Raw genomic sequence first — 9,743 nt, 5'->3', positions numbered from 1 at the left:
GGTGAAGCCAGGTTTCAGTGATGATCAAGGCACAGCAGTCACGAACATAGCGATTTCCCACTAGTTGTAATTCCAGGTCATCCGTTTTTTGCACGAGAGATCTGGCGTTGGAGAGATAGAGGCTCAGAAGGGGTGGCTTGTGATTGGTCAGTTGATTCTGTAAACTTATGTAATGTAGCAGGTAGATGAAGGTGTCCTAGGGGAAACAGGATGTGTTGGGATGGTAGCGCATGTTTCAGTAACTAGGGTGGGGTGTGATCATGTACATGGGACATGTGATTTTCCACACCGAAGCAACCTTTGAAATAGTGGTTCAAGGAAAATGTAACTTTGAGTTTGAAGCTTGTGTGGGAGCATCAGTGTCATACGGCCAACACTACTCCTGCCTGTCAGTCTTGACAATGTCCTTCCTATTGTTTTTTTTTTATTATTCCTGTTGACTATTAAGTAAGAAATGAAGGTTAGAGTAGTTCAGTTGCTTTTGCTTCCTTGTATGAAGAAAAAAGTATGCTGATGGTAAAGTCTCAGGTCTTTAGTCTCTATAGTTTTAGTGCCAATGACAAAAATGCATGCTTTTGTCAACATGTTGATGACAGCAAAGGTGAGTGGAGAGATTAAACAAGATATCACAAATACGTTTTATGTAAATGACATCTGGAGACTAAAACGTTTTGAAACGGTGCCTGTAGCACATTATGTGTATGTAAACTATCAACGCTGAAATTAATAAGATCTAATGAGATCTTTTAGAATATGTTTTTGTGAAAATGTCAGTATGTTTGCAACAACAGTTTCCTGCTAATTTCACATTTTTTGCCCCTTAAAAAACTTTGGCTCTGTAAAAATCATATTATTCCACTATGACAGAAGAAATCAAATGAAAATTAAAACTGAAACTTTGTATCAGTGTAAACACATTTCACTAAACTGGAAACTTTAGATATTTAGATGAACTCTACAGAGTGACATGAAGTCGCAAAAGTTGCAGGAGTTCAATTCAGCTAAAAGACAAAAACATTTACCTCCTGTTGTCACATGAAAAGGGTTATTGAGATAAATAGAAACGTAAACCTCTGACACTTCAGAACCACAAAGGAAAGTAAATGATCTTATTTAGTGAATAATACTTTAAATGTGAATAAATCAGTTATTGCTGATTGTCCCCACAGCAAATTCCATGGAGACATCTGGATTTGTCCAGGACAAACTAACTGAATGGGGATTCAGTGAGTTCATGCAGAGATTTAAAGGTATGAGTTTATTATTATTCTTTAATGGAAATTGTTGTATCTGTAATGGCACTAGAACAGCATCGAAATTTACTGATTCAGAAGTCGGTCTGGATATTCCTGTGATTTATGACTTACAATAAAAAAAGTCTTTCATATTCAAAGTTGATGAATATTAATGTTTTGCAGTGTTAGCTTCATCTGACTTTTGAATATTTTATTTTGTTGTTGGCATTATTTCAGATGAAGGCATTGACAAGGAGACGTTTCTAAACCTTGGAGATTCAATCCGAATTAATTTACTGTTTCCTAAAATTGGACCAAGAGTAAAGTTTAGAAAGAGACTCAAAGATTACTTACAGGTAAGGCAGCTATTTTTTATTCTATATCAGCAGGTCTATTGTTTCATTAATGTGTGATGTGTTTGTTTTGATTCTGTAGATGGAGACATGTCATTTTGTCCAGGAAAAATTAACTGAATGGCATCTCAGTGAGCTGATTCACAGATTTGAAGGTATTTTATTATAGTTTGGTTTGGTCCTTCATAAATTACTGCTGTACTGTAATGCCATATTGATATTTGTTTGTCTAATTTCAATTGGAATACTTCGTTTTGTTGCAGAGGAGGGTATTGACAAAGAAGCTTTCCTAAGTCTCGAGTCAGGCAGAATCAATACTTTGATTCCAAAAATTGGACCAAGAGTAAAGTTTAAAAGGAGACTCAGAGAATACTTACAGGTAATGTTTTATTAAATGTTACAAAAAAATCCTGGAACATAAAGCCATAAAAGTTTAAATATACTGAGGGTTTTTTTTATAAAAAAAAAAAAAAATGGCGGTGAAGATCAGTAGATTAACCCTTTACAGCCGATCGGAGCGGGCACGCTCCATTTTGCGTAACTATTTTTAAATCCCGGTAGCTCTGCAACCACGTAAGCTAGCACAATAATTTTTTTTGCATATGAAACCGGAGGAGTTGTACTTACATCTTATGCCATCAGCTTGTCCTAGGTCACAGTTTCCTTCCACATATAGCTTTGCAAAAACTGCATAAAAATCACTTGCAGCAACAAAAACATGATATTCCAGAAACACGCTTCGCCGATCCGATCAGCTGTTTGTAACACTTCCTACGTCCATCAGCGCGAACTATCACATGACCGCATGACCTGCCCGAAACCGGAAGTGACGTCATTTTGCGGAAATGTAGTTTTTTTACGATCGGGGCCTTATGAGCCTATACTTGTGTTTTAAAAAGTTATGTTTGAGTTTATGACTTTCTGTGTCGTTTCTGGGATGCTTAGGACTCATATTGCACTGCTGGAAATAGTTTATTTTGATGCATATGCTGTTATTTTGCAAATTTGCACTATAATATTTATTTTCGTTTTTCCTGCAGTGTATAAAAATTGGTGTATTTCAAAAATAAAACTATGAAGACACTCAAAATAAATTTCCTGTGGTGGGAAACTAGTTTGTGCAACTTTTTTGTATTTACAGTTTTGAGGGATGAGCCTCTTAAATTTCTCTAACTAGAAATATATGTTAAAAAAACAAAAACGATTTTCAATTTTTTTGTAGTTTATTGCACTTTTTTGCAATTTATGTAATTACTATGCACCTAATGCAGACATATTATTAAAGTTTGGGCTATAATGGTTGTATTGATGTATAGCAACTTGAAATGCTCCCAAAAATGGCTCCACAGCATGTAAAAATATAATATAAGCTCTGGCGGACTTGGTTCTATGGTAGGTCTTAAAGGGTTAATAGTGTATGCAATGCATCAGAGTGGAGGTTGTGTGTGAGCGCTGTGACATTCAGAAAAATAACCTCGCAATACTCGAGTACAAGATAATGTATTTAATGTAACATTTACTGTGCATGTAATGCATTTCACACTGGTAGGTATCAATATAACAAAATTGATCACACTTCTTTTATTATACGAAATACATCTTAAATTTATCCCTCACCACTGCAGGACTTGAATAGAACAAATGATGATTCTGCTGACATGATGGAAACAAGCGCAGAGCAAGAGAACAATCCAGAAATGGTATGATCTCATTGTGCCTGAACATGGTTCATTACTGAGTTATTAATCTTTGATCATTTTTGTTATGTCATCATGTTATTATATAAAAATTAATGTTGTCAGCGTTAATCTCCTTAAGTAAAGTAAGTAAGTAAAATTTTATTTAAATAGTACCTTTCAAGATAAAATCACAAAGTGCTTCACACAAGCAGAAATGGACATACAACCTCAAACAAACAAAAGCAACCAAAAGCAAGTTTAAACAGATACATTTTTAACTGCTTTTTAAATGAAATGACTGAGTCCACAGATCTCGAACTCAAAGGGACCGAGTTCCAGAGTCTGGGAGCCATTGATACAAACGCTCTGTCACTGTTTGTTTTTAACCTTGTATGCTGGAAAACCAGCAAGCGCTGGTCACAAGACCTCAGGGACCTGCTGGGGCGATAAGGCAGAAGGAGATCACTGATGTAAGTTGGAGCTACACCGTGCAGGGCCCTATAGGTCATGATTATAATCTTAAAATGAACCCTGAACTTGACAGGATGTCAGACTTGACGTCCTGACACCATAGCCGCATTAACGCAGCAAATCTACGTTAGCTGGTTACCGTGGATCTCCCCATGGGTGAGCTGGATGCCACTAAACAATAACAAGCTTGTGCCATATTGTTAAAATGACATTATGGCGTTAATGTCATTTTAAAGAGATTAATGTTGACAGCACTAATCAAAAATACATTTTGATGGATTCAAGGACTCATATCTTTAGAGTAAAACAGGTGTCAATATGAGCAAAGTGAACCAGGTTAGCTGTTTACCTAAGTCCTCTGCAGAAACAACATGAAGGCCTGTGCCTTGTCTGGATAATTATTTGGTATTTGTTTTCACGCAGGAGCCAAACATTTTTCCTCAACATTTGGAATCTTCTTCAGCGTCTGACACAACAGATGGCAAAGACACGGTAAGAAATGAAGTCAGAAACAATATTTTTAAACTGGTTGAAGATCCAGTGATTTACAATGAGTTTATCTGAAGACAAACATTTTGTCTCCATAATGCTGCAATAAGAGGAGCAATAAATAATGAAGCTAACAAATTCAAACTGCTTCAAATTAGTTTAATATAAATATCTGAAATGCACCTTCATCACGTGAATATGAAATATTAAGAGTATAGGTAGGCCTGGCTGATGTTTTGGCCTTGTTTTAGATGCAGGACCACAACATTTTTCCATTTCAGTTGGAGTCTGCTTCAGCAGTTGACAGAGGCAGTGACACAGTAAGAAGGAATATTGATGTTTCTCCTCAAGTCATGTTGTTATCCCAATATTATTTGTGTATATAAAACACATGTTTGTTTGTCTTTTCAGAGTAATGAACCAATTTGCTCCTGGGCAACAGTGACACAAGGACAAAGTCCAACCACATTTACAATGTTTTACTGTCAAGAGTGTAAAAACTTCATGGGAAACGATCCTGATTCTTGTTGTTCTCACTGTGCCTCTGTGTTCAACAAAGCAAGCAGCATTCAAAATGGAAACTTCTTTCTGTACTCATCCCTGAAAGACCTTCTGAAAGGTATCCTTGAGAACCACAGCACTGAGTTGTTACCTAAAACAGTTAAAGATGAGCATGATAACATCAAAGATGTGATGGATGGGATGATGTACCAGAATCTCCTCAGAGAGGGTAAACTAGCTGCAGATGATCTCACACTGACATGGAATTTTGATGAAGTACCAATTTTTAGCACCACCAGATACTCAATTTGGCCCCTTCAGTTTGTTATTAATGAACTTCCTTACACACAAAGACAGGAAAATATGATAGTTGCTGGATTTTGGTTTGGCCAAGGAAAACCTCATATGAACACATTTCTGAAACCATTTGTGGATGAATGTTGTGATTTAGCCCAAAATCCATTTCAGTGGAGAGACAGCAGAGGCACTCTTCATTCATCAAAAGTCTTCTGCTTGGTTTGCTCCTCTGACGCTGTGGCGAGGCCACTTCTCCGGAATTGCAAACAATTCAATGGAGAATATGGTTGTGACTGGTGTTTACACCCTGGCACAGTGGTACCAAAAGGCTCTGGCTCTGTGAGGTCATACCGATATGATGAAACTAAACAAGCATCAAGATCAAAAAATATGTTTGTTGAAAACACCTCAGAGTATGGTGTAAAAGGAATGTCCTTACTTTCCAGACTTCCTTTGTTTGACATTGTGTTTGGATTTGTACCAGAATATATGCACTCAGTTTTAGTTGGTGTGACTAAGCAACTTATTGGATTGTGGCTGAACTCAGAGAACTCCATGAAAGACTGGTATGTAGGTCAACAGATTTCACAGATGGACTCTTATCTCCGAATGTTAAAGCCTCCATCAGAAATGAGCAGATCTCTACAGTCACTGAAGGGTCGGGACTCTTGGAAAGCATCTGACTGGCGAGCTTTCCTTTTATTTTATGCTGTTAGTGTCCTACCAGGCATCCTTCAGCCTTCATTTCTCCAGCATTTTTTTTGTTTGTCGATCAGCATTCACATTCTGCTACAAGAATCAGTCTCCCAAAATGACCTTCAGCTGGCCCATGAGAACTTAGTACTCTTTGTTAGAAACATGGAAGAACTCTATGGTGAAGAAAACGTTTCATTCAACTGCCATCAGTTGATCCACTTAGCTGACTGTGTGCGTAACTGGGGGCCTCTCTGGGCAACATCAGCTTTCAGTTTTGAGAAGAACAGCGCAAATTTAAGGGAACTGCTTAGCAACATAAACTACAATCCTCAAAAAATTCAAGACAAGTTTCTCCGTTGGCAGCGCCTGCCGAGTCACCTTCGCTCCCTTGTTTCTAACGGAAATTCTCCGTTAGCCAGAATTTCACCAGTAAATGAAACCACTGATTGTTACGATCTGCTTGGAAATTCACGGCATCTGGATATCACAGGATCCATAAAACTAGCAATAGAAGAGCTCTTAAATCGACCTGTTTCATTCAGATCAGTGGAAGCCTTTGACAGCTTCATCAACAGAAATACTGTTTACTCTGTAAACCATGAAGAGGCAGACAGAACAGACTGTGTCATAAAACTCAAGAATGGCTGCTATGGAGAAATACAGTTCATCGTCAGGTTTAAAGAGAACTGTGTTTGCACATCCAACTGTGTGTGCTCGACTATTTCAGTCATTGTGGTCCAGCTGTTTTATATCAAACGTGATGCAGAGGACAGCAGGATGATTCCTGACAGTGCATCAAGGAATATCTTTGTGGAAGTGGAAAGGACAACTCAGCTCAAAGCCTTCTTCTTGAGGGATGTTAGGTGTAAATGCATGGATGTGAATGGTTGGCTGGTGCCTTTACCAAACTCATATGAAAGATATTAAAGTTCCAGCACAGCTAAGGTGCTTTCTCTGTCTTGTATATCATGGCACATGGCTGTTTTTACTACAGTGAAAATCTTGGAAAAATGAACGATGATGAAGTTTTTTCAAAGGAGTTTGGAGTAATTTTGTTCATATGTGTGCGAGATCTGTGGCTTACGTTTTCTTTTGGTGTGACAGTGTGGACATAATGTAGTCAGTGTAATGTAGGATTATATCACTCAGTACTGTATGTGTATTATCTGTATATGGAGGAAATTATGGAGTGATTGGTAAACAGCCAAAAGCTTGCCTTTCCCAACTTTGTATTCACTACGTATTTATCATACATGTCAGTTTACCTCTATTCAAAATGAAATGCAAATTATCGTGACACATAAATATTTCGTGAATTAACGCTAAAAATCCGGGGTGAGTGGATCAATGTGGTTTACTGCATCCTGATACAGATTGCTATTACTGAGATAACAGATCATAAAGCTTCATATTACCTCATATTATTGTGTAATGGCTGATGAGACTTATTCTGTTTAATGCTGCAATGTGTGCAAGTCTATTGAATATAATACAGATTGATTTGCTCAAGAATGTTTGTATCCTGCTACATAAAAATGATTATAATTAAAGTCTTATTACTTAAATATGCCTGAAAAATCTGTTTGGCCTCCTTCTTCACTCTGGATTTGTGCTGCTATTCAGAGTCAATTCAAATTACTCAAATTCGTTCGTTCCTAAAAAAAAAAAAAAGGATGTGTAAATACAGTAAATGATTTTTAGAGATTTTTGAAAAATAAACATGACCACTGTTCATACGTGGCTTTATTACCTTATCATAGGCCAGAATTAAATATCTAAGTAGGACCCTTGTTTAATACCATGTTAAACATGTTTACCGGGTCATGAACCATCAGTGAAGCAAACAACAGAAAAGAAGCTCGTATATAGACTTATGCCGTAAGTTGACCTAAAACTAAAAAGAAAAAACAATCTGACATTTTAAATGAAATCAAACATCGTTTAAAAGACACACATGGCAGTGTGGGAGAAAAAACTCAACACTGAATGCTACAAGTGCACAAATATGAAATCAGCGTGGTGCTGCAGTGAACGCATCAATTCACACAATATTACAGAAATACTTTTTATATAAATGTTTTATATTGTTTCTTGGTCCCATCAATTTCTTATTCTTCAGTCATTTCTGAAACAAAGTCCACACTGAATGCCTGCTGTGCATCTGTGGTCGTGTGAAGCTACATTAAAGTAACAGCATGCCAGAGTGTAAACAGAGATCTTTGTCTATACGTTGAAACAAGGTTGTGCCTGAAAATTGCTACTTTTATGTGACATTTTATGTGAATATGTGACAAATGATGTTAGAATTATAATTCATTATAGAGAAAACTGTTTAAACCTTGGTGGGCAATGAGCTTAGAAAGAAGGATTATCTAGAAAATGACTTCAGGAAATGGTTGTATTATAAAGTTGTTTTACAATCTGGACCAGTACAGACTTGCTCCTGACGGTTAAACTGTCCTGGGGGCACAAACCGTTTGTCCTTGGATTGGCTTCAAGACTCTAGGAAAGGAATGCTGAATGTATGTAAATAACCTCTGGAGAATATAATCTGGAAATTGCATAAAGGGAAACACAAAATGAACCAAAAAGTAATAACATCCCACAGCCGTGTTTCACACCTGTTGGTAGTGGGGCTTTTTGGCTTCTGCTGCATCTTTTTAGTCTGTGCTGGAGATTCACCAACCCTAAAGAAGTTCAAATACAGAAGATGATGAAGATGTCAGAGATTGTATCTTTTTTCCTTTTCATAAGTCATTAAAACCAAATACTAAAACACTTTGATATGACTCAGAGAACTGAAAACTCAGCATAGATAAAAAAGGAAACAATGTACAAATTGGTAACTATAGCCCAAAAGGCTGATTGTGTTCATCTGCGCGTAGTGTTTTCAGTGAGACAAATGTTTTGTCACTCATCCAAGTGACTTCTTCAGTCTCAACAGACTGCAGGTTTTCCCAAACAGTACATTTGGGATTTACTTACCTTGATGATTAAGCATGCATCTGGTAATTAAAGCCCTTGAAGAAAAAAAAATGCAATGAATAAATCATACACACTTAAATATTGTATTTTGACCACAACTAAATTGTCTGACTGTCTGTATAAAACTGAACTTACAGCTATAAGCAGTTGATATTAAATATATGCATCACTAAAACATGACAGATAACAAAGCCAGAGTAATTAGGCACACAACTGTTTTTAAGTGTTTTTAATTTAGCTTCTTTTGACTTACATTTAACTACAGCTACTTATTTTTTCCTTCATTGACAATCAGCTGTTGACACAAATTATTTTGGCGAGTGGCAACAGTCAAATCAACAGCACTGTGATGTTTTTGTTCGTGAATATGTAGACACGCTGGTGCGAATGTCTTACTATAGAGGCTGGTTCTTTAGATACAAGGGGGAGTGCGCGAGTCAGAAACCCAGGACACATAGATGATGTAAGTCTCATCAGAAACAGCTTATTTCCAAACCAGGGAGGAAGAATGAAAAACAATTCTAAAAACAAGCAATAAAATGTTGTCAAGGTACTAAAATCCCCAGAAATAAATAATCCCAATTTCAAAAAAACATATAAAACACAATGTTCTATGCTCGCTAAACTCCCACCCTGTCCCACAATGTAACTGTCCCACAACAAAGGATAAATGTTTGTTAGGTGTTCACAAGCAGGACCGAAATTCCTCCTTCAGAGCAGGGTCCAGACCAGCCTCGTCCCAGGCAGAAGAGGAGAACCCTCCTATCCCCATCTCATCCTGGAGTCCATTGCTCCACCGCGGCTCCCCTCACATCATCACACTGTAAACAAAAAAACAGGGGCAAGAACCCTTCTCCCAGAAGCTGGCCTGGCTAATAGCCATGGTGACCCTCTCACAATACGGCTCTACTCGGTGAGCAACAGTTCATTCATGTGAATTTTCAAAGCTAATTCAAGGACCATCGTGTGGTTAGCAGCATTGACTAAAGTCTTAGTGGTGAAAGGTTTGCATTAAAAGAGTAAAAACTCCAGTTAGG

General features: G+C 37.3%; 1 protein-coding gene across 1 annotated transcript; it reads left to right on the top strand.

Moving 5' to 3' along the window:
- The first annotated feature begins 1,177 nt into the window (after positions 1 to 1,177).
- LOC146633697 (uncharacterized) lies at positions 1,178 to 6,648 on the top strand. The gene is made up of 8 exons (XM_085352431.1): positions 1,178 to 1,250; positions 1,473 to 1,591; positions 1,671 to 1,743; positions 1,852 to 1,967; positions 3,214 to 3,288; positions 4,162 to 4,230; positions 4,479 to 4,547; positions 4,639 to 6,648. The coding sequence occupies exons 1-8, from the start codon at positions 1,178 to 1,180 to the stop codon at positions 6,646 to 6,648; spliced, it is 2,604 nt and encodes an 867-aa protein (XP_085208557.1).
- The last annotated feature ends 3,095 nt before the right edge of the window (positions 6,649 to 9,743 follow it).

The sequence above is a fragment of the Diplotaxodon limnothrissa genome, linkage group LG4 (assembly GCF_057381915.1).
Source record: "Diplotaxodon limnothrissa isolate DT_005_m linkage group LG4, D_limnothrissa_male_GT1.1, whole genome shotgun sequence".
Taxonomy (NCBI): domain Eukaryota; kingdom Metazoa; phylum Chordata; class Actinopteri; order Cichliformes; family Cichlidae; genus Diplotaxodon; species Diplotaxodon limnothrissa.
This window is presented reverse-complemented; position numbering and strand designations above follow the sequence as displayed.